The sequence below is a fragment of the Agelaius phoeniceus genome, chromosome 19 (genome assembly GCF_051311805.1).
Source record: "Agelaius phoeniceus isolate bAgePho1 chromosome 19, bAgePho1.hap1, whole genome shotgun sequence".
Classification (NCBI taxonomy): domain Eukaryota; kingdom Metazoa; phylum Chordata; class Aves; order Passeriformes; family Icteridae; genus Agelaius; species Agelaius phoeniceus.
In genome coordinates, this window is record NC_135283.1 from 13,391,820 (window position 1) to 13,414,687 (window position 22,868).

The following is a 22,868-nucleotide window of genomic DNA, read 5'->3' on the forward strand; positions in this document are numbered from 1 at the left end:
TCTAAAAGCCCAGGATTTCCCCCTGAGCACAAGGCAGCCACCAGCCTGGACAGTGCGGTGGGAGTTTTACTGTGAAGTCCCACAGGGATCCAGTCCATCAACAGCCCAAGGCACTGTCTGGGCTCTTGCTCCCAGCCCCAGGCAGGGCAGCTGCTCCTTGGCCATTTCCCTGTGTGACAGGAGTGTCCTGGGCTGCAGGCTGGGGTCAGCAGGGCTCTCGGAGGGCGCTCCGGAGCCACTGCAGCACCTCGGCCAGCCCGGTGCCGTCGCGGGCGCTGGTCTCCAGCATGGTGATGGGCTGCGTGGCACAGGACACCATGTCCTGCATGCGGAACAGTGACTTCATCTCCACCAGCGACATGTAGCACGGCAGGTCACTGCAGGGGGGAGACGGGAGCTGCAGCATCAGCCAAGCACGAGGCTCCCGTGCCCGGGCCAGCCCCGGCTCGGGGCTCTCCAGCCCGGGAAGAGCAGCAGAGCACAGCCCTGCTCCCGGCACCCCCGGTGGCCTCCGCCTCACATCTTGTTGAAGAGCACCAGGACGGGCACGGAGGCGAGCGGCGCTGCGGAGAGGACCGAGAGCAGCTGGATGCAGGACGAGGAGAGCTGGGTGGGGTTGGAGGCGTCCACCACGAACTGCAGGGAATAGGGAAAGCAGGGAGCGGGTGTGCCGGGAGCAACCCGGGCCGGGCTGGGCCAGAGCAGGGCACGGGGGAGGGAGATCCCACCACGGGGCGAAGCCGGGGCACCGACCCACAAGCCCGTCTCCCCGGGAACACCCGGGCACCGCGGCCCCGGTGCTGCTCACCAGGAGAGCGCTGCACTCGCTGTAGTAGCTGGGCCAGATGGGGCCCATGCAGCCGCCCAGCTCCCGCACGGTGACTCTCCGCGGCAGCCGCAGGTCCGTCAGGTTGGTGCCCACCTGCGGGACGGGCACCGGTACCGACACCGCGGGCTGCGGCCGTGCCCCGCGCCCGCCCGGGTCCGCCGGGCCGCACCTACCGTGGGCAGCGTGGCCGGGGGCTCGCCCAGCTCCGCGGGCTCCTCGGCGCTCAGCTGTGCCTCGCGTTAAGGACACGGCGGCTCCGGGAACGGCCGGGGGTGCGCTCCGCCCGGCCCCGCCAGCCCAGCCCAGCCCGGCCCGGCCCGGCCCGGCCCGGCCCGGCCCGGCCCGGCCCGTCCCTCCCGGCTCCCCGGTGCCCCGTGCCCAGGATATGGCGCAGCCGCCGCACCAGGAGGCTCTTGCCGCCGCCGGCCGCCCCCAGCAGCAGGAAGGTGGGCGGGGAGCGGCCCGCGGCCATGGCGGAGCCGCCCCGCGGACCGGTCCCGCCCCGGCGGAAGCGGCCCCGCCCCGGCGGAAGCCGGAAGCGGAAGGGCCGCGGCGGGGCGGGGACCGGACCGGGCCGGAGCGAGCGGACCGGACCGGCGGCGGGCGGACACCATGGGGCGCGGCGGCGGCACCTTCGAGCGGCTCCTCGGTACCGGCGCGGCTCCCTCGGCGGCGGGACGGGACGGGACGGGACGGGACGGGACGGGACGGGAGGCGGGTCGGGGTCCGCAGCGCTCGGGCCCGGGAGCGGGCGGGCCCAGGGCACGGCCGGGCCGGGCCGGGCCGGGTGGCGGTGCCGCAGCCCGGTGCCGCCCGGGAGGTCACCGAGCGCCCGGGGTGTCTGAAGCGGGAGGGTCGGTGCTGTCCGGGAGCCATCGGGGTTTGTTTATCCCGAGCCTCGGGGCAGCGCCACGCCCGCAGCCTCCCGGCAGCGGCGGAGCCGAGCCGCGGGCAGCAGCGCGGCTCACGGCGGCACCGGGTTTTGTTCACTGCAGATAAGGCCACGAGCCAGCTCCTGCTGGAGACAGACTGGGAATCCATCCTGCAGATCTGCGACATGATCCGCCAGGGAGACACGCAGTAAGTGCTGCGGGCACGGCTCTGCCGGCTGCGCGGGGAAGGACAGACACCCTGCGAGGGTCTCGGACCTGTAACACACATCTCATTGTACCCTTCCATGAGAGCGTCAGAGGGGCTGTACAGCACACCCTGATGTGCTTCCCAGAGCCTGGCAGCTGCAGATTACCCCTGGCCTGAAATCCTTAAGGAAACTCAAGCTTGAATGTGCTTATTCCTTGCCAGTTTCACTCAGTGAATCACACACCCCTGAGCTAGCTGTGCCCTCTGTGTCACGGTGGGGACTGGTGGGCTGTCAGCAGCAGGTGGGATCTCCCTGAGAACGTGTCCCCTCTTCCCCTGCCCAGGGCGAAATATGCCGTCAACGCCATCAAGAAGAAGGTGAATGACAAGAATCCCCACGTGGCCCTGTACGCGCTGGAGGTAACAGCACCTGGCTGGGAGCAAGCAGGGGCTTCCCACTACTGCCTTCAGGCTGCACAGCTCCCTGCAGCCCAGCGTGGAGCCAGCCTCTTCCCAGCTCTGGCACTGAGTTTTGGGGTGATCAGGCCAGGACCTTCATGCTTTAGCTCTGTCTTGGCTTTAGAAAAGGCAGAGCTGAGGCTTAGGCTGCTCCCCCTGGGATTGGTTCCACAGAGCAGAAGGCCCCCAGCTCCTCAGGGAGGTGAAGGGCAGCTGGCTCCCAGTGCAGGGAGTGGATTGGCATGGCCCCAGCACAGCTCACTGCTCAAGTACTACCCCCTGTTCAGCCTGCAGTGTGTGCTGGGACTCCCACAAGTTGCAGGGGAGGCAGGAAGCTGTGGGCTGATGTTGTCTTGGCCCTTGCAGGTCATGGAGTCAGTGGTTAAAAACTGTGGCCAAACAGTCCATGATGAGGTGGCCAATAAACAGACCATGGAGGAGCTGAAGGAAATACTCAAGGTAAATAGATTTATTTTACTGTCAACTTCTTTCCTATGGAAAAGCAGCAGCAACAGGAAGAAATGTATGTGTCCTCTCTTGTGTCTTCTTTGGGTAAGGAGCAGAAGGGAAACTGGAAATGCACTTCAGAAAAGAGCAAGTTATCGTGTGGTGTAAAAGGGTGCGTGTAGGCAGTGAAGGATGGCTTCTGGGAAGAGGAGATGTGGTGGGAGCAGAGGTTTGCCTGCGCTGTGAAATGGCAGGAATGTACTGTGGGGGCCTGGGCCATTCCATGGTAAATGCTCCTGGATGCAACACTTGGGTTGGGGCAGAGAGGAACACAGATGATGGCCTGGCACCTGTGCCAAGGACCTGGGCAGTGGGAAGGTGAATTCCCTCTCATGGAACAGTGTGAGACATATAGGCAGGTAAAGCAACAAAGGAAAAACCATCTGGAGCTGCCTGTGTGTCACGGCCATGTCACTGGAGTTGTTCAGGAGTGCTGCAGGATGTGACCATGGCTGCTGGCACTGACAAGTTGTTGTTACAAGCTGTCACCAGTCTGATGCCTGCTGGAGCTTCATGTGTCCTTGGACTGGGGAATTCCTTTAGTGAAGTGGAAATGAGAACTCCTTTCTCGAGCTCCCAGCTCAGAACAGCAATGCCCAGGCAAGAGCTCATTAGCATTGTACTTCTGTCTTCCACCAGAAATAAACAAACAGGTGACCCAGATCCTTGGAGGACGAGCTCTGTGAGTCCTGTGTCACCTTCCTGTTAGGGCTGACTCAGTCTCCCTGCAGGATCTCCTCCTGAGGCAGGGACACTGGCATAGCCTGACAGCCAGGTGTGGTAGCACAGCCGCTCCAAGGGCTGAGGAGATCGGATCAGATCCAGGGATTTTGTGGTTCTCTCAGTCCTTGCCTGTCTCAGGAGTTTCACAACTGCCCCATTCTCCTCCTACACTTGGAGCTTTGCTGCTTGTGAACACCCGATTCTGGTAAAACAGTCCAAGTTCTGATGAGGTTCAGGGCTGTGACATGTATGGAACGCAGGATTTTGCCAAATGTTCTAGAAGTTGGAGCTCCAGGAATTGTCAGTAAGTGATGCTGTGTGGGCCGAGGTCTTGGCTGAAATCAGAGCTTGACAGTGCTGCTGTGCTTCCTGGGGATTTCTGGAAGAGCCGGTCATGTGGATGTGATCACTTGGGCAGCTGATGACACGGCGGCCCGGAGGCTGGCTGAGGTCAGAACAGGCTTGCCAACTTTTCTCCAGTTCCCTGAAGTGTGATGCAGTTGCCCTGCCTCCAAAGGGCAGCTGTCCCAGCTGTCCTCACTTTGTCACATCCTGAGATGGCTTTGAGTTCTCCTGGAGCGGAGGTGCAGGCACCCGCAGCGCTGTCAGGGGCAGGCAGGGTGGGCTGTGCTGTCCTGGGCAGCTAGGGCTCCTGCAGAGTTCTGAGTGTGGGATGGTGGCTCTGGTGAGGGAGTGCTGGGCACTTGCTCCGAGCATCAAGGCCACAGCTCTGTTCAGTCTGTGCTGCACAAGGACATTGTGTTCTTTGTGCTGGAGGGGCAGGGGGGCAGCTGAAGGGGCTGTTTGTGCTGTGCATTGTGCTTGCTGCAGGTTTCTGACAGCTCTTACCTCTCCTGAGGACTACAAAGTCTCTCTTCCCTGAGTGGTATTTCTGGCTTCTCTTGAGGGGGTTCACGCCATCCTTTGGGTTTCAGGGGTATTTTCTCATGGTTTTTCCTCCTCCCTTCCTGTGCAGAGGCAAGTGGAGACAAGTGTCCGCAGTAAGATCCTGTACCTCATCCAGGCCTGGGCTCACGCCTTCCGCAACGAGCCCAAGTACAAGGTGGTGCAGGACACCTATCAGATCATGAAGGTTGAAGGTGAGGACTGTGGCTACAGGTGAGGGGACACCTGGTCAAGAAGCTCTGCCCTGCAGGAGCCTTGGCAGTTCAGTGCCTGGTGTAAGCAAAATCTGGACTTGCAGCACAGAGCTCTTCCTTGGTTCCCAATACCCAGTGAACCCTTCAGGGTGACCAAACCCTGCTGCAGACATGGCATAGGACCAGGGCAGCCTTGCTCTAGGCCTCCAGCCCAGCCTTCAGGGCTGGCAGGGGGACCTGAAAAGCAGAAGCTGCAACTGTTCTTGGGGAGACTGGCAGCAAGTCGTCGTGTCCTCTGGGAGGGATTTGCTGTGGGGCAGTTCCTTCCTCACAGGCTTTTGTTCCTGCTCCCAGCATGGGTCCATGGTGTCACTTGCTGACACAGTGTTGGTGTGGTTTTCTGCCCAGGACAGCAGTGTCCACTTCTGGGGCAGGGACACGCTGCTGCCTCTGCTTCCTTCTGTGCACCAGAAACTCTGCAGGCAGTGGCACAAGCTGGGAGGGTCAGTCCAGCATCCTGAGCTGGTGTTGCCAAGCTCTGGACCTTGAAGGACTGAAACTCACAGCCCTGCCTGCCCATCCAGTGGGCTTTTTATGCCCCTCAGTTCAAAGTACTGAGAAATAATAAGCCTTATCCAGAGGCCTGTGATGTCCCTTATGGGTGTGCAAAGGAAACAGTTGGGGGTTGTCCTCAGACCGTGGCTGAGGGGAGCTGCTCCTGGTGTGTCAGAGGGAGATGCTGATGAAGACAGGAGGTGGTGCTAGCTGGCACCTGTAGCACGAGCTTGCAGGGTTGTGGCCTCCCTGTGCCAGAGGATTCCTCTCACAACGGGGCTCCCTTTTCTCTCCATTCTCCTCCTGCAGGGCACGTCTTCCCGGAGTTCAAGGAGAGCGATGCCATGTTTGCTGCAGAGAGGGTGAGCTCTGTGATGGGGGGAGCAGCTGTGGGACAGACATCCCATCCCTTTCCCGCCCCCTTCTGCAAACCTGCAGGTCTCACATTCCTCTGTTTTGTGCGGATTGGAGACCTTGCTGGGAGAACTGGCCAGGACAGGGACTCAGACCCATCATTCCTCCTGCTCACTGGCCTTGCAGCAGCTTGGCAGGCTGGACGTGGCAGCAGGGCATTGCTGAAGTGATTGCTGTGCAGACAGTTTCCTAGTATATCTTGTACTGACTGGGAAAACATCACAGTCTCTAAGGAACACAGAAGGAGATAACTGGGGATTAATATTTCCTGTTGAGCTGCAGATGCCCCCAGTCTCCCCCATGGGACATGAGAGAGCCCTGTTGCCATCAGAGCTCCTGAAAGGGCCAGAGCTGATACACTCCTCCCTCCTTACTCCATTTCCCTTGGCCCCTACAGGCTCCAGACTGGGTGGATGCAGAGGAGTGTCACAGGTGCCGAGTGCAGTTTGGCGTTGTGACGCGCAAGGTGGGTGCTGCTCCTGGGCTCCCTGCTCTGCACAGCCCTTGGGGCTTGCAGGACTCCCTGCAGGACTTGCTGTGTGAAGTGTGCTGGGGACAGAGCATGTTTCCTGGCTGAGTGTCTGAGTGATGTTGGCTAAAGGAGAAGGAATGTCTTGCCACCACACTCACGTCTCCTGCCCTTCACAGCACCACTGCCGGGCCTGCGGGCAGATCTTCTGTGGAAAATGCTCCTCCAAGTATTCCACCATCCCCAAGTTTGGGATTGAGAAGGAAGTGAGAGTCTGTGAGCCCTGCTATGAGCATCTCAACAAGTCAGTACCCTTCGTGGTGGGTTTCTTTGCCTGAGCCAGCTGGGACATTGAGGGGGAAGCGTGGTGTGGAACTAGCTCCCTGCAGAGCACAACGGGGGCTTCCCAGGCTGTGCAAGTTGGGCTGGGCCCTCTTCCTTCCTGGGAGTGGGGTTTGCTGCTGGAACATGGTGCAGAGCTAGGCTCTGGTGCACAGAAGGGAGCTTTCAGTCCATACTATCACTTGTCACTACAGGAAAACTGAGGGTAAAGCTGCTTCCACCTCTGAACTGCCTCCTGAGTACCTGACCAGCCCCCTCTCTCAGCAGTCCCAGGTGAGCAGCTGCCCCATAGGTGATCTGGTGATCCTGACCTGTTTGTTGATCCCATTACTGACCACCTCCCTACCTTTCCACTTCCAGCTGCCTCCAAAGCGTGATGAGACAGCTCTGCAAGAGGAAGAGGAGCTCCAGCTGGCTATTGCCTTGTCTCAGTCAGAGGCTGAGGAGAAGGAGAGAATGGTTTGTTGGCTGCTGGGGTCCGGGAGGGGTTGTTGCTCTTCAAGCCAGCTGTGCTGGGCCATAACAGATCTCTGGACATGTCCTGGTGTGAGCAAGGCTCAAAGCCTGTGGAGTGAGAGGGTGAAAGCAGTGCCAGGCACAGGCTGTGTTGTGGTTGGTTTGAAGAAGCCTGGGCTCTCTCTGAGTTGGCAATTTTCTCTTTTGCAGAGGCAGAAAACAACGTACTCCATGTACCCCAAGGCTGAGCCCACTCCTGTCACGTCCTCGGCTCCCCCAGTCAGCACACTCTACTCCCCACCCGTGGTACGTCCAGGGCAGCTCCTGCACGTGAAGTGGCTGCACATGGGCCCCTTCCTGAGCCCAAGTCTGCCCTGATTGTGTCCAGTTTAATCCCCATACTGAGGGAAAATATTTGCCCCGTTCAACCCCTTGCTTGTTCACTGTTTTGAGCAAGGAGGTGTGTTCTAAGCCAGGACTTAGGTGCCTCCACTGCCTCCCAGCTTGTGTTCCCTTTGAGGCTCAGCACTGGTGGTCCTACATGGCCAGCTCTGAGCTGAACATCTGTGTAGGACCTGGGGATCTCTGGTTTTGCTCAACTGCCTTTCTCATTTGTCTCGTTCCAGAATTCCTCTGCTCCCTTGGCTGAGGACATTGACCCAGAGGTAAGGACCCTGGCCCTGCTAGTCTGCAGCACAGGCTTGCTCCTGCGAGGCAGTGATGCTCATCTTCCTTCTCTTCCTGGCAGCTGGCTCGGTACCTGAACCGCAACTACTGGGAGAAGAAGCAGGAGGAGGTTCGCAAGAGCCCCACACCGTCAGCACCCCTGTCCCTGACAGAGCCAGCTGTGCAGCCTGGGGAAGCCCACCCTGCCCCTCTTGGGGTGGTTGAGGTAAGGGGGGGCCTGGGCCTGCGTCTGGCAGCCACCGAGGGGCAAGAAGCACCCGACTCTTGGGCTCTGCTGGCTCTTGGCACTGGGAGGTCACAGCTGACTGGCTGCCCCATCCTTCCTTCCTTCCTTCCAGCAGCAGTACCAGAACGGTGAGTCCGAGGAGAACCACGAGCAGTTCCTGAAGGCACTGCAGAACGCGGTCACCACGTTCGTCAACCGCATGAAGAGCAACCACATGCGAGGCCGCAGCATCACCAACGACTCTGCCGTGTTGTCCCTCTTCCAGTCCATCAACAACATGCACCCGCAGCTGCTGGAGCTGCTCAACCAGCTGGACGAGCGCAGGCGTGCGTGGGAGCTGGGGGAGCTGCGGGCCTGGGCGTGGGTGGGCCGCAGCCGGGGCTTCCCCACTGTCAGGGCTCAGCACTCCCGTGGCACAGTCTCACTGGAGAGAGGCTGCTGTGCAGGGCAGGGGCAGTTCAGGTGCTCCGTCCCCTGTTCCTGAGGCTGTCCCTTCCCTCCCCAGTGTACTATGAGGGCCTGCAGGACAAGCTGGCCCAGATCCGGGACGCGCGCGGGGCCCTGAATGCGCTGCGGGAGGAGCACCAGGAGAAGCTGCGCCGTGCAGCGGAGGAGGCAGAGCGGCAGCGCCAGATCCAGCTGGCACAGAAGCTGGAGATCATGAGGCAGAAGAAGCAGGTGAGGCAGGGAAGCACGACCGGGGTATTGCAGGGCAGCCCAGGGCGGGCAGGGATGGCTGCCCTGGTGGCAGGGGTGTGTGGTGTGGTGTGGTGGCTCCCAGCCACCCAGCCCTGTTCCACAGGAGTACCTGGAGATGCAGCGTCAGCTGGCCATCCAGAGGCTGCAGGAGCAGGAGAAGGAGAGGCAGCTGCGCCTGGAGCAGCAGAAGCAGACCATCCAGATGAGAGCCCAGATGCCAGCTTTCTCACTGCCTTATGCTCAGGTACAGCTGCCGGGCTAGGCTCCCCCTGCCAGGTTCCAGGGACTGCGGCTTTAACTGGCTTTCCTTCTCCCACCAGCTCCAGGCCATGCCCGCAGCCAGTGGGGTGATCTACCAGCCCTCTGGGCCCACCAGCTTCCCTGGCACGTTCAGCCCAGCTGGCTCCGTGGAGGGCTCTCCCATGCACAGCGTGTACATGAACCAGGCTGCACAAGGGGGATCTGGGCCCTACGCTGCCATGCCCGGCACTGGTATGTCAGGCAGCTCAGCCTCTGGGGGTAGGGGAGAGCCCAAGGCGGTTGCTCCATCCTCTGCTCTCTCCACCCAGATCCCAGCATGGTGAATGCCTACATGTACCAGGCGGGTGCCAGCAGCGGGCAGGGGCCTCAGCAGGGGCCGGCGGTGCCCACCACCACCCCTGCATATTCATCCTACCAGCCCACACCCACACAGGGCTACCAGGCAAGTGAGGCAGTGCAGCCTGCAGCCAGCTGGGTCAGGGGCTGGGGGGTTCTGTGGGGCTGGGCAACGTACCCAAACTCAGCAATGAGATCTCTGAGCAGGAGGGAGGATGGGCTGGTTGGTTCCAGATCTCCAGATCTGCTACTCTTGCTGTGGAAGTGGGCTGGAGTTACTTCCAGTTCTGGGCTCAAGGGCCTTGTTGGGAGAAGTGAGCCATTGTTTGTGCCACCTCTCACCAGCCTCTCCCCACAGACTGCAGCCTCACAGTCGCAGAGCATCCCAGCCATCTCCCAGGCACCCCAGTCGGGCACCATGGGCTACATGGGCAGCCAGTCTGTCTCCATGGGCTACCAGCCCTACAGCATGCAGGTGAGCACTCCGTGCTTGGGCATGGCATGGCTGGGCTCCAGCCCATGGACCCATCCTGGGGGGGATCACCTACCACTGCCCTGTGGGTGCTGCATGGACCCGAGCCCTTCTGACAGCCACCCCCTCGTTCCCATAGGGTCTTATGTCTGCCCTGCCAGGCCAGGACACAGCTCTGAGCAGCCTGCCAGCCCAGCAGTCCTACCTGCCCGGGCAGCAGCCCCTCTACCAACAGGTGAGTGCCACCAGCCTGGGCGGTCAGGACCCTGTGGGGCACGTGTGCTAAGGAAGGCACCCACTAACGAAGGTGTTTCCTCTGCTGCAGGTGGCCCCAGCTGGGGGGCCTCCCCAGCAGCAGCCCCCAGCAGCACCTGCCCCCGGGCAGCAGCCCCCGGGCAGTGGGGAGGCCCAGCTCATCTCGTTTGACTGACGGCGGCCACAGGGCTCCGGTGTAACACTACTCTTCATCCGAAATCACTCTGTACTTCGACTACTCGCGCTGCCCCCGGCCCCGTGTCCCAGGGGCGGTGGGGCCCGAGGCTCCTGCTGCCAGCTTTGGGGACCAAGGGGCAGGGGGGCAGCAGCCCCGGCTCACCCACCTGCCCCCGGCAGCGGTGGCCCCGGGGCCGGGCGGGAGCTCGGCCTGCCCTGTCCTTGTCCCGGGGCTGTGGCACGGCCCCAGGGGCGCAGCCTCCAGCCCTGCCCCGTCCCCGCCGCACCCTGCTCCCCGCAGCGCCCTCAGGGCCCGCGCCCCGCGCTGGCCCGGCCTGTCCCGTCCCGCCCGTCCCGGCGGAGACCGAGCGCTACCGGTGACAATAAAGTGTTGGAACGAACCGCGGCTCCTGTGCTGGGCATCCCCCCGTGAACGAACGGGGCAGTGTTCGCCAAGGGCTGGCAGCAGCTCCGGGGGCAGCAGCTCCGGGGGAGCTCCGTCAGCACTGAGAGACCCGCAGCACTGGCCAGCTGCAGCTCAAATTGAGCTCTGGCCACTGAAATTTCCTCCCTACAGTGTCTAGAATGTATCTGTGCTGTAGATGCGTAGTCCTAAATTATTAAGCTTTATGGAGCATTAGAATGTGTTACTGCAATTAATGAAAGTCAAAAAGGTAAAATGACAATGCTTTCAGACTTATTTTTGTTTATTTTAATTTGCATTAATTATGCTTCAATTTTACCGTTAACCATGCTGTTCAGTGTAGAAATATAACCAATTCTCCTTCCAAACATTCCAGAGAGGAAGAAATTTCTGTTCCTTCAGACATGGCATTTTTTCTATCCCGTTTAGAAATGATAAATAGTAATGGATTTTTCACGGTGGCTGTCGCTTTCCCATCGGCCCGCTTTGGCCTACATGTCCCATGGCGCACCGCTGCGCTCGCCCTGTGTCGCTATTGGCTGGGAGCGGCGCGCGGGTCCCGCCGGGAGCGCGGGCGGGGCGGAGCGCTCGGTGTCCTCGGGCCGCCATGCTGCCCGCCGCGCTGCCCGCCGCCCGCCGGGCGCTGCTCCCGCTGCCGCCGCTGCTCCCTCTGCCGCTCCGGCCGCTGCCGCCGCGCCGCGGGGCCCCCGCCGGGCTGCGGGCGCTCGGCACCGGCCCCGCGCGGCGCTCGGAGGCGCTGGCCGGGGCGCCGCTGGACACGGCCGCCAAGGAATACTCGCCCAAGGTGCGGCAGCTGGTGCGGGACATCGCGGGGCTGACGCTGCTCGAGGTGGCCGATCTCAACGCGTTGCTCAAGGTGGGTGCGGGGCCCGGCCCGGCTCGGCCCGGCCTGACCCGGCTCGGCCCGGTCCGGCCGCGTGCGCCGCCTGACTGGCCGCTGGTGCCGCCGCTCTCTCTTCCCGCAGGAGACGCTGAAGATCCCGGACGTGGGGGTGATGCCCGCGGCCGCCGCCGCCTCCCTGCTGCCCGCCCAGGCGGCTCCGCAGGTACCGGGAGGGGCGGGAGCGGGGCCGCGGGGCGGGCTCGGCCGGTGGGCTTGGCCGCGGGGCTTCACCGCACTCCGGCTGCTTCCAGGAGGAGGAGGTGGTCCCACTCAAGAAGGAGAAAACTCATTTCACCGTCCGGCTGACGGAGCTGAAGGCCGCTGACAAGGTGAAGCTGATCAAGGAGGTGAAGAACTTCGTGCCCGGAGTGAACCTGGTGCAGGTGAGGAGGTGCTGCCCCGGGCTCTGGGGTTTTGCCCCCAGGTCCAGCAGCCTCGGCTCTCTGCTCGAAGGGGAGCCTGGATGTGTGCATTCAGAAGCACAGCCTGCCTGTGTGCGTCTCACTGCAGGGAGACGTGGGGAGCAGCTTTTGGCTGCGCCTTCATCTGGCGTTTTCTGTTGTCAGAAGCAGGGGGATGAAGGAGGAGGCTCAGAGCAAAGGACTCAGAGATGTCTGTGCCAGCCTCAGCTTCTCCAAACCTGAGAGCTGCCGTGCATGAGCTTTCCTGCAGAGCTCAGGAATGGCCAGCATCCCTTGCTACAGCTGGGTTTGGCTTGCCTTTCCCAAAGTCAGTGTATTTCTGAAGTTAAATGAGCCTCTGTAACTCACACATCTTGCAGTCCAGGCTTCCAGCTCTTTTCAGGGCCCTTCATTTTATAGGTGGTGCTGCTTCTTTCCTTGGAGGAGTTGGGCCTCAGCCCTGGGCAGTGTCTGAGCTCAGGCCCTTGACCTTGGATGTGGGCTCAGCGTGTTGGGTGATGAAGCTGCTACTGCTGAAGCATGCAATGTGCTGCACATCTCCAGGGTGGTGCTTTCATATCTTGGGGTCAATAGTAGCACTTCCCAGTATTCCAGCTGCAGCACTGAGTATTGCAATGTCTGCTCCTGCTGTAGCCCAGGAGAGCAGAAGTGTTTGCAGATAATCTTTTGACCCCCAATTCTTATTGCTGCATTGCAAGGCCAGCAGAGAGTCAGTGGCACGGGGACAAGTTTGGCTGTCTCGTGGGGATAATTTCCTGACTGTCAGTGTGGTTCCTCTGGAAGTTGTTCATCTCTTATTGGTCCCAAGTAAACATGAAAATACCAAACCCTGTAATGGACAGAATCAGTAGATAATTAACTGGAGAGCTGATGCCCAGTGAGCTTGGCTTTGCATGTGGCACCTGCTGCATGAGCTAGTGAGGTGCTGGCAGTTATTGCAGCTAAACTCAAGTGTGGTGTACCCAGGCCCAGGACTTTGGTGAAGCACACACACAACACAAACAGCTGTGGAGGTTCTGCCTGCAGAGACTCTGTTCAAAGTGGAGCCAAATCCCTTTTATTGCAAATTTTGCTGCCATCCAGTCAAGGTGGTTTTTACGAGGTTTGTGGGTGGATCTGCCCATGGCTTGTAGGGCTGCTGGTGGTGTGGAGGGAAGCACATGCAGTGATTACCTTGGGCACTGCTGGGACCCAAACATCAGTCCTGTGGCAACAACTGCCTGATGAGATGGGTGTGTGACCAGCACACACGGGACCCCAGCTGGCTGCACCCCAGAAAGCTCATTGGGAGCTGCCCAGCAGATGCTCACCCTGTCACCACCAGCCCTGGGCTCTGGCTGCACTGGGAGCCTGCTGCCTCTGCCCCATTGCTGCTGCTGCTGCTGCACGGGTCCCACTTGGCTTGGGCTCTGCTCTTCTTCCCACTGAACACCAGGAGCAGCTGCCTCTCTGGACCAGGGCTGCTCTAGAATGGAGTCACGCCTTCCTGAGCAGAGTTCAGAAATTAATAACCTGTGTTGTGTTGCCTGTGCTCATCACAGTGAGCCTGTGCAGGCTCCTGTCCAAATCCTGTCCTGGTGAGCAAAGGCATTCCTGCCCCACCAGCCCACTGCTCACACATCTGTGCCTTCCAACCCCAGCAAAAAAAGCATTTTTCTTCCACCACAGATACAGAGGCATTGAACCCAGCAGGATTTAAAGGGACAAAGCCTTCCTGCCAGCACAGTGGCCAGTCCAGTGGGTGCTAAACCCCTGCAGTGCTGTGGCAGAGAGCTGCTGTGTGTAAGAGCAGCAGGGGCTTGTCCCCCTGGGCTCACTTTCTTCTCTATAACAGCACTGCAGTAAATTCTTTAAATTAGCTCAACAGTTTTTCAGCTTGCCTTAAGCATTGCAGTGCTCCTTAGTACCAGTAGTTTTGCTTTAAAAGTCCCTGAAATGTCAAAATACCGTGTTGTCGAGTAGTCTGTGCTGGAGCTGTGTTTCAGCCAGTGCAGCTGTGTCCACTCCCTGCAGTGGCCTCCCCTCCTGCTGGCACAAGTATGTGAACCAAAACATGGCCATGAGCAGAGCCAGCCCGGCGGATGCTGCCCCAGCAGGGCACTGCAGGGGCTCTGCCTGCACCCACTCCTCTGCAGGCTGGCGTGCACGCCAGGAGCACCTGTGGAAGAATTTGAGGAAAGGGTTCCCAGCAGCTGTGTCATCACTAGCAGCCAGGGTTAGCTGCTTCTGGTGGGATGTGCCACAGTTCAAGTCCAAGTCTCAGGGTTTGTGCTGGTCAGCGAGTTTCCACGGTTCCTTAAGCAGAGGTCAGGATCATGGCTCTAAATCAAATAATCCAGTTAGTGAAAGCCTGTTTACAAGCCCTGTACTTTGTCCCTCTCACAGGCGAAGAAGCTGGTGGAGTCCCTTCCGCAGGAGATCAAGGCCAACGCCTCCAAGGAGGAAGCAGAGAAGATCAAAGCAGCGCTGGAGGCAGCAGGAGGGACTGTTGTTCTGGAGTAGCCTCACCGTGGAGGGACTGGTGCTGCAGCTGCTGCCCAGGCCGGGCTCTGGACCTTTCCAAGTGCACAGTGGGAGCACTGTCCCAGAGAATGCTGTACGGTTGGGCAGAGCTGCTACTCCTGCCATCACCATGAACTCTACCTTATAAATACCCAAAAAACCTGTACAATGGTTCATCTTTCTCAGGTGTCGATTATCCCCGTGCTCCCCATGTCATGGAATCAGAATGGTTTAGGGTGGAAGTGACCTTGAGAGATCATCTCATTCCAGCCCCCTGCTATGGGCAGGAACAGCTTCCACCAGGCGAGGTTGCTCCAAGCCCTGTCCAGCCTGGCCTTGAACACTTCCAGGGCTGGGGCAGCCACAGCTTCTCTGGACAGCAGCCTGTGCCAGGGCCTCACCACCCTCACAGCCAATAATTTCTTCCTAATACCTAATCTAAACCTACTCTGAGTTTGAAGCCGTTTCCCCTTGTCCTGTCACTACATGCTCTTGTGAAAAGTCTCTCTCCATCTTTCTTGTAGGCTCCCTTAAGGTACTGGAAGTTTGTACCAGCGCATCACCCACCTCCTCACACTGCCTCTTGCTGATGTCTCACTTCTCTGTTAGTTATTTACGAGAAGAACACACTTCCACAGGTTGTGGAGATGCGTGCGGGGTGGGAGGGTGTATTCTGGAGCTGTGATTGTCCCTGCGCTTAGTGTGTGCACGCTGGAACGCTGCCGTGTGTACCTGTGCCTCCCGCACCTCTTCTCGCTGCCCTTGGCTGATGGCTTCAGCTCCCCATTAATTAATCCCTTAATTATGGACGGAAAGGGCCTTCCCCGCGCTGGAAATGGGGATGCGTGCGGGGTGGGAGCGAGGATTCCGGAGCCTGCGGCTGCCGCGTTCGCCGTAGGTGGGGGATGCGAGCCCCGGGCCCGCCCCACCCCCTTCCGGTACCGGGAGAGGGCGTGGCTTAACGGAAGGGGGCGTGGCCTGGTCCCGGTGAGGGCGTGGCTTGTGGCAGCAGCGGCGCCCATGGCGGAGCAGCGCGTTTCGCGCTGGTACTTCGGCGGCCTCGCGTCGTCCGGGGCCGCCTGCTGCACGCACCCCCTGGATCTGCTGAAGGTGAGGGGGGACACGGCCCGGGGCGGCCCCGGCGGCGCGGGGAGCCCGTCGGGGGGCAGGGAGGGCGAGTGCGAGAGGCTGGGAATGGCTGCGGTGCTCTGGGGGGCTCTGAGGGGATGGCGAGGCGGTTATGGGGGCGGGTGGTGTGAGGGGACGGTTATGGGGACAGGTGTCGGTGAGGGCTTGGGGGGACAGTTAAGGGGGACTGGTAGTGGTTGTGAGGGTGCCGGCGAGGGTGGGGTGGAGGCTGGGGGAGTTGGGACTGGCTGCAGGGGTTCTGAAGAGTCTGCGACGGAGCGGGGAATAGGTCCGAGGGTCCCGGGAGCGGCCGTAGGGGACTGGGCTGCAGCGGGGGCAGCAGCCGGGACGGGACGGGGAGCGGGTGTGAGGGTCCCGGAGCAGCTGCGGGACCGGTTCTGAGGGACCTGGCTGCGGGGGTGCAGCTGTGAGGGTCCCAGAGCAACTCTGAGGGGATGCGGAATGGCTTGGGGGGACTCGGAGTGACTGAGAGAGTCCCGGAGTGGCTGTGGGGGGATGAGGAGCTGCTCTGAGGATCCCGGAGCAGCTGAAGGACTGGCTCTGAGCTACTGGGGAACGGCTGCCAGAGGGGGAGAGAGGGTGGCTGTGAGGGTCCCAGAGCAACTTCGAGGGGACGGGGAGCTGCTCTGGGGTTCTGGGAAGCAGGCCTGGGGGTTCTGGAAGGGTTATGAAGGGATAGGGAATGGCTGTGAGGGTCCCAGAGCAACGGAGGGAGCTGGAGAACAGCTGTAGAGGTCTGGGGAAACAGCTGCTGTTCTGGAGCTGACTCTTGGCTGCAGGGACACGGCTGAGGGGTCTCAAAAACCCAGCACGAGGGCATGGGTGGGTGTGTGGCTGAGGGGAGCTTGGGGTGCCAGCTCCAGGAGCTGCGGAGGGTGCCTTGGGCAGCCGTGCCTGGACACGGCAGTGACTCCGGGGCCGGCGGTGCTGGACGCTGGCCCACTGGGCTGGGAGTCCTCAGCCAAGATGTCACCTAGGCGCCGCAGATGACCTGGCATGCCTGCTGCTGCACAAAGGGCGCCGCGCGCAGCCCTGCGCTGCCAGCACCCACACACGGGGCAAATGCCAGCGCTGCCCAGAGCCTTGTGTGCCAGCCAAGCGGCGACGAGCCTGGCAGCGGAGCAGGCTGCGAGGGGGAGGGAGGAGGCAGCCCAGGACAGAGCCTGCCCTTCCCAGGGCAATGCCTGTGGGTGAGGCTGGGACACACGGCCCCTTCCCACCCCGTGGGGAGAGAGGAAGATGTTCCAGGCACAGGCCCAGGAGAGGAGCCAGCCCTGGCAGGGCAGTGCCACCTCCCCAGTGCTCGGCCTGTTGCCTTGCCCAGCTGGCCCTGTCTGCCCAGTGGAGGTGGCTGCCAGCCCGTGGGAGCTTGTGTGGGGTGCCTGGCAAGGCGCTAAGAAAGGGAATTAGTCTGGCACCTGCCTCTAGGTCTGTCTCTGAGCCAGCGTGATGGCTGTGACGTTTGGGCTGCATCCCCATGCTGTCCTGTGTGGATGAGCGGCCCCTTCATTCCTGCAGTGTGAGCAGCACAGCCTGGCCAGCTGTTTTTGCCAGATCAATAATCACACTGATTATTGAATACAGACCCTTCTTTGGCCATGTGTTCCCCCACAGCAGAGGCTGGTGCCAGGCCTGGGGAGGCATGAGGGGCCTCAGGCTCTGGCAGGGCAGGGGACGAAGGGCACTTCATTGCACCTCTGGACTTTGGCCCCAGTGAGAGGCCCTGGCCAGCTCACCTACAGAGTGCTTGTGCCCTTAGGCCAACTGTGCAGCTGCTGGCTGCCCACGGCCTGCTGGCCCTGCAGTGACCATCGCCTGGCCAGCCTGTCCCATGCCTGCCTGCCCTTCCTGCAGACTGCAGGCAGTGGACCGTGTCCCTACATGACCCTGCCCGCTTCAGCTGCCCCAGGCTGTGAGCACCCGCAAGCTCTGGTCCCTGACGTCCAAAATCCACCTGTGGGAATTGCAGGCAGGCCCCTGCACCCCTGCTGTTGCTCCATATGGGAGACAGTGGCTGTTCCCAACATCCTGCAGAGTGTCGCACGACCCAGCCGTGCCACAGCTTCCGTAGTGGCCTGATCCCCTGTCAGCAGCCCTTTGCTCTCCTTATCTCCTGGGGCCTTTGACCCACATGTGGTCTCTGCAGTGCTCAGAGCATGCTCCAGCATCAGCCCACATGGCTCCCCTGTCCCAGCCAGCTCCTGTGCCGTTGCCCCTGGAGATGGTGGGAAGCGTTGGGCTGCTGCAGGCAGGAAGGGGAGCGCCTGGCCAGCTGTGGGGTTCTCTTCCTGCCTGTGTGATTCCTGCACTGAGGAGGAGGGGAAGTGGCTCTGGAGGCCTGCTGCATTGCATGGCCGTGATTTCACCAGCCCAGTGCATCCCCTTGAGCAAACCCACACAGGGCCCTTGCTCACTCACGTACTGCTGGGCACACACCCACACTCCCACACCTTCCACCCTGAGGTGGCCCAGAAGGGCAGGTGCCCCCCTTCACCTTGGGCGGCTGTGAGGGCAGGGCCTGGGAGGTGCTGCAGGCAGGAGCCTCGGCACTCCTTCCTCCCTCCTTCCCTCCCTCCCTCTCTGCCTCCACCCCTCCGCTGCCAGGCTGGGCCAGCCTGCTCCAGGCTGTCTGTGTCTTGCAGTTGGCTCCTGTGCCAGTGCTGCTAACCTGACACAGCTCCAATCCCCACCTGTTCGTGCCCCTCTGTCCCTGCCCAGCCCCGCTGGGCTGACGCGCTGCGCTCTGCCCCAGGTGCACCTGCAGACGCAGCAGGAGGTGAAGATGAGGATGACGGGGATGGCGATGCACGTGATCCGCACCGACGGCTTCCTGGCGCTCTACAACGGGCTGAGCGCCTCGCTGTGCCGGCAGGTGAGTGCGCGGAGCTCCTGCGGCACCTGCTGCGTGGGGAGCTGCCCTGTGCCACACACAGCCGCTCCTTTCCCCCATCCAGATGACATATTCCTTGACTCGCTTTGGCATCTATGAGACCGCAAAGAACCGCATGAGCAACCAGGGGCCTCCCCCCTTCTACCAGAAAGTGCTCTTGGCTGCAGTAGGAGGTGAGCCAGGCACTGGGGCCCTTGGCCCTGGCTCCCTCAGGATGGATAGGCCCTGACCCAGCTCTTGTTTGGCCGCAGGTTTCACTGGCGGGTTTGTGGGAACCCCGGCAGACATGGTGAACGTCAGGTCAGTTCTGTCTGTATGACCGGGGCTTTTGGCCCCCTGTGCATGATGGCATTTGGGGTGGTGGCTGTGCTGGGGTTCTCCTGACATCCCTCCTGGCCAGCCTGCCCTGTGGTCAGTGGGCCGGGAGCTCTATGCCCAGGATGGCCAGAGCTGTTCTGCCTTTTGGTGACAGCACCCAGCCGTGTATGACCCTCACAGGGAGTGGGACTGAAGGCAACTTTCTTGGCCCTTTGTAAATGGGCAACACAACACCACTGTCCTGTGCTGGGGTCCCGGTGCTGCAGGGGACAGTGGGGTACCGGCTGCCCCCTCACCTGCGGTGCTTTGCCTTCCAGGATGCAGAACGACATGAAGCAGCCGCCGGACCAGCGGCGCAAGTGAGTGAGGGGCAGGGCGAGGGGCGCTGGGGCCGAGGGGGGGAGGCCTGGAGGGGCCGGCGGGACCGGGGCCGGGGTCCGCGCGGCCGCGGGGGGGCAGCACCGCTCCGGGGGCGCTGGGGTCCGGGTGGGGCCGCCGGTGCCCGGGGGAGCAGCGGGGCTGCGGCCGTGCTGGGGAGCCTCGGGCCCTGACCCCTTCCCCTCTCGCTCCTTCCAGTTATTCCCATGCCCTGGATGGCATGTACCGTGTCCTCCGGGAAGGTGAGGCTGTGCCAGCCGTGTGGGTGAGCCTGCTCCGGTGTCTTAGCAGGTGCCGGGTCAGGGCGCCCTGGAAGTTCGCTCAGCCGGGGCAGGGAGAGGGGCCGGGGGATGCCCTTGGGGCTGGGGGTGTCCAGGGGAGCACAGGGTCTGCATCTCCTCATCATCTGGCTGGGGCAGGGGCTGGGCAAGGTCTGTCAGGGCCTGGCAGCCTGCAGATACTTGGTGGGAAAGGGTGAGCTGCTGGGACCTGCAACAGAACAGCGCAGGAGGGTGGAGCAGGTGGAACAGAGGATGAGCAGAGGCAGGGAGGAGGTCATGCTGCTTTGAAGGACTCCCTGCTCCTTCAGCCTGTTTGCTATGGTGTGCTTCAAGCAGGGCTGTGTGAGGAGTTGTGGACACACACTGGGCATGGAAGGAGACTCCCGGGGTAATGGAGTCTGAGTGATGGCAGAGAACTGTGCTCATCCAAATCTGTCTGTCCACAGAGGGCGTGAAGAAACTCTTCTCAGGAGCATCAGTGGCTTCGCTCCGTGGGGCCCTTGTCACTGTTGGACAGGTAGGACAGTTCTGCTGGGCAGTAGGGGACTGGGATAGGGACGAGGATGGTCCCTGGTGCACAAGGAACAGGGAGCATGTTGCTGATTCACCATGTCTTTGCAGCTCTCCTGTTATGACCAGGCCAAGCAGCTGGTTCTCGCAACTGGATTTCTGTCAGACAATGTCTTCACTCACTTCCTGTCCAGCTTCATCGCTGTGAGTGGGGCTGGGGGCCGGGGGGCACTGCTTGGGTTTGCCTGCAGCAGGGTCAGGGTGTCAGGCTGGGGCTGCCAGGGCTGCTGCTCCGGGCTCGGCTCAGCACAGTGGCTCCAGGAGGCTCCTGGCCTGAGGCTGGGTCCCAGTGTGGCTCTGAGGCTCTGCAGTGACCACAGCAGTGGCTGGCATGGAGGTCTCCTGACTTGTCTGACTCTCTGCAGGGCCTGTGTGCCACATTCCTGTGCCAGCCCCTGGATGTGCTCAAGACCCGCCTCATGAACTCCCATGGGGAGTACCAGGTGAGTCGCCCACCTTGCCCACCTTGCTGCTGCCTGTCCTCCCATATCTACATGCCAGCGTCTGCCTCCCAGCCCCTCCCAGCTCATCTCTCACCCTCTCACTCCAGGGAGTCGTCCACTGTGCCATGGAAACTGCCAAGCTCGGACCACTTGCCTTCTACAAGGTACCTGGCTGGGGGCGCAGGGGTGGGGCAGGCTGGGCTGAGCTGGGGGCAGAGGTTGTGGCCCAGAACAGTCCTGGGGCAGGGAACCTTCCAGGTTCTGCTGTGGCAGCCCCTGTCTGCCCGGCCCAGGCTTGGCCCCGAGGTGTTGCAAGCCCTGGCCTCAGTGGGACTCAGGCTGGGCCAGGCACCACAGCTGTGGCCCTGCTGCACCCATCGAGCTCCCAAGCAGCAGTGCAGGTGCCAGAGGGGTTGGCACATGGTGCTGAGCCCTGTGTGCACCATGGTGGCCATGGTGTGACAGTGCCTGCTCCACAGCCCGGCCAGTGCTGACCCATGCCTGCCCACTCGTGCTGCTGCCAGGCTTGGGCTGCTGGGACAATCAGTGGCAGGCACACACTGACTCCTCCCCTTCTTGCTGTCCCTCCAGGGCTTCGTTCCTGCTGCTGTCCGGCTGGTTCCTCAGACTGTTCTCACCTTTCTGTTCCTGGAACAGCTGCGCAAATATTTTGGGATCAAAGTGACCACCTGAGTCTGGGGGACTGGACCCTGCCTTGCCCCAGGGGGGTTGAGCGTGTGGGTCACCCCCAAGATCCCAGAACCCCTCTCTGCTCTCTGGGGCCAGTGCCATTCCCCCTCCTCTCAACTCTACTCCTGTGCCTTGCCAGCACCTGTGGCCAGCCTCCCCTCACAAACTCACCCCTCCTCTCATCCCCGTTCTCAGCATCTCCACCTCTGCATTACTGCTTCTGGGGGGGTTTTGGGGGGGTTCTGTCTTCCCACTTCTCTACTGGCTCTGAGTTGTGTCCTTGCCCCCCCTGAGCCTTGTCCCTGATGTGCCCCAGAAGCAGGACTGTGCTGTCTCAGGGAGTAGGGAGATCCAGGCTCTGTCACAGAGCCCATGGGGATGGGGGCTGCTGCCCCTGCAGCTGTGGGCTGGGGCTTGAGGCAGGGTGTGCGAGGCCCTGTCCTCCCTCTGCCTTTAGCCCCCGGGCTCCTCCCTCACCCCAACACAGCTTGCACCTCCTGCCCTGCTCCTGGCCTCCCACCCTCTGCTCCTGCTTGGCCAAAGCTCCTCAGTCAGGGATCGTGCCTCATACCAATGATGGTGGGGAGCAGGGCCTTGCTCTGGCAGGGCTGCTAAAGCCTGCTCGGGGACCCAGCACTCTCTTACCACACTGCACTACCCGCACTGGATCTGCTCTCTGTGGGGGCATCCCCCACCACCACTCTGCAGCCTCTCTCACCCTGGGGCTGGGCAGACCCCACTGCTCACAGCCCCTCACCCCACACTGCCCAGTGAGAGGGGGCTGTGAGCACCAGCCCCTCTGCTATGGCACCCCTGTGTGAGCTGGCCCCAAGGAATCAAAGAACTGGAATATCTGAGACCTTGATGTATAATAAAGAGTGAAGGTGGCGCAGGGCCTGCTGTCCTGTTAGGAGGGGAGAGATGCTGCACCCCTTTCCATGGCTGGGGGCATGGGCTGGGAGCTGAGCCCCCCAGAGCTGAGAGAGGGTAGCAATGCTGGGCCCCTGGTGCTGTGCCAAGGGCATCTTCACCCCGCTCTGTGCCCAGCACCCCTGGCCATGTGGGCAGGCTCCACGGCTGAGCTGTGCCCGGTCTCAGCTGGACGGCAGCTCCAGGGTAGGGCTGTGCCAAGGGCGCCCGTCGCCGCGGCAGGAGCTGCCTCCTGGATGTGACACTAATTGGGCTCCGGCAGACTGGCACAGCAGAGCAGTGAAAGCTCGTCACCTTAACGAGGCCTAATGATGCTAGCTGGCATCACCACTCTGGGCTTATGCCGAGCTGCAGCAGAGGCCATGGGCAGGTGAAGGCTCGGGGAGCTGGGGGCTGCCCTGCCAGGCTGTGCTTCCTCATCCCCCACGTCCCAGCCCACGGCTCCGGGGGCTGATGGCTGCTGCTCTGTGCCGTGCAAAGAGCCAGCGTGGAGCGGGAAAGCGATGGAGCCCCATGGCCCCCGGCAGCACGGAGCCCTGCTCAGCCCCGTGATGGCCAGCCCTGCGCTGCCTCCCGTGTGCACATTCCCTGTCCCCACATCCCCCGTGGCAGCCGAACTGCAGCAGCCACACCGGCAGGCAGGACAGCGTGTGCCAGACACGGCCGCGAGCACAGCGCCCACAGCTGCAGTGCGAGGGCACTGTTTATCTGCTGCGCATCAGGGAACGTGGGGCTGGCACCGCCTGTGGCCGTGGCCGTGCCGCCTGCCCCTGCTCCCCCCCTGCTGCCTGCAGGGGCTCCCCGGGCACCTCTGCCTGCTCCAGGTAGGGCTGGGGGTGCCCGTCCTCCCCCAAAGCCCCCTCCTGGCCTAGAAGGTGCCGGGGCCACCTCCGGGGGCAGCTGTGGCTCCGATCCTCGTG

At 61.8% G+C, this 22,868-nt stretch overlaps 4 protein-coding genes across 6 annotated transcripts; 3 read left to right on the top strand and 1 right to left on the bottom strand.

Moving 5' to 3' along the window:
• Nucleotides 1-48: 48 nt before the first annotated feature.
• ARL16 (ARF like GTPase 16) lies at nt 49-1,350 on the bottom strand. Its single transcript, XM_054645052.2, has 5 exons — nt 1,216-1,350; nt 1,003-1,057; nt 809-922; nt 521-636; nt 49-377 (listed from the first exon to the last, which is right to left on the bottom strand). Exons 1-5 carry the CDS (start codon nt 1,299-1,301, stop codon nt 206-208), a joined length of 543 nt encoding a protein of 180 aa, XP_054501027.1. The 5' UTR covers nt 1,302-1,350; the 3' UTR covers nt 49-205.
• Nucleotides 1,346-10,448, top strand: HGS (hepatocyte growth factor-regulated tyrosine kinase substrate). 3 transcript variants are annotated; one of them, XM_054644942.2, is made up of 21 exons: nt 1,346-1,478; nt 1,825-1,909; nt 2,254-2,329; nt 2,735-2,827; nt 4,575-4,698; nt 5,563-5,615; nt 6,065-6,133; nt 6,316-6,440; nt 6,673-6,751; nt 6,839-6,937; nt 7,145-7,240; nt 7,561-7,599; nt 7,683-7,826; nt 7,960-8,173; nt 8,353-8,525; nt 8,650-8,790; nt 8,867-9,038; nt 9,116-9,249; nt 9,502-9,618; nt 9,755-9,850; nt 9,941-10,448. In XM_054644942.2, the coding sequence occupies exons 1-21, from the start codon at nt 1,442-1,444 to the stop codon at nt 10,043-10,045; spliced, it is 2,271 nt and encodes a 756-aa protein (XP_054500917.2). In that variant the 5' UTR covers nt 1,346-1,441; the 3' UTR covers nt 10,046-10,448. The 3 variants fall into 3 exon arrangements, with proteins under 3 accessions (XP_054500917.2, XP_054500918.2, XP_054500916.2); XM_054644943.2 differs by having other exon boundaries at nt 7,963-8,173; XM_054644941.2 differs by having other exon boundaries at nt 6,673-6,937; nt 7,963-8,173.
• Nucleotides 10,449-11,042: 594 nt separating this feature from the next.
• Nucleotides 11,043-14,473, top strand: MRPL12 (mitochondrial ribosomal protein L12). The gene is made up of 4 exons (XM_054644949.2): nt 11,043-11,348; nt 11,458-11,538; nt 11,627-11,758; nt 14,183-14,473. The coding sequence occupies exons 1-4, from the start codon at nt 11,079-11,081 to the stop codon at nt 14,297-14,299; spliced, it is 600 nt and encodes a 199-aa protein (XP_054500924.2). The 5' UTR covers nt 11,043-11,078; the 3' UTR covers nt 14,300-14,473.
• Nucleotides 14,474-15,125: 652 nt separating this feature from the next.
• On the top strand, nt 15,126-21,906 carry SLC25A10 (solute carrier family 25 member 10). The gene is given in 12 exon segments (XM_054644948.2): nt 15,126-15,192; nt 15,195-15,409; nt 18,201-18,320; nt 18,403-18,511; nt 18,590-18,638; nt 18,974-19,015; nt 19,233-19,276; nt 19,762-19,832; nt 19,937-20,029; nt 20,251-20,328; nt 20,436-20,492; nt 20,920-21,906. Coding segments are annotated over 12 exon segments (1,038 nt in total). The 5' UTR covers nt 15,126-15,134; the 3' UTR covers nt 21,022-21,906.
• Nucleotides 21,907-22,868: the final 962 nt, after the last annotated feature.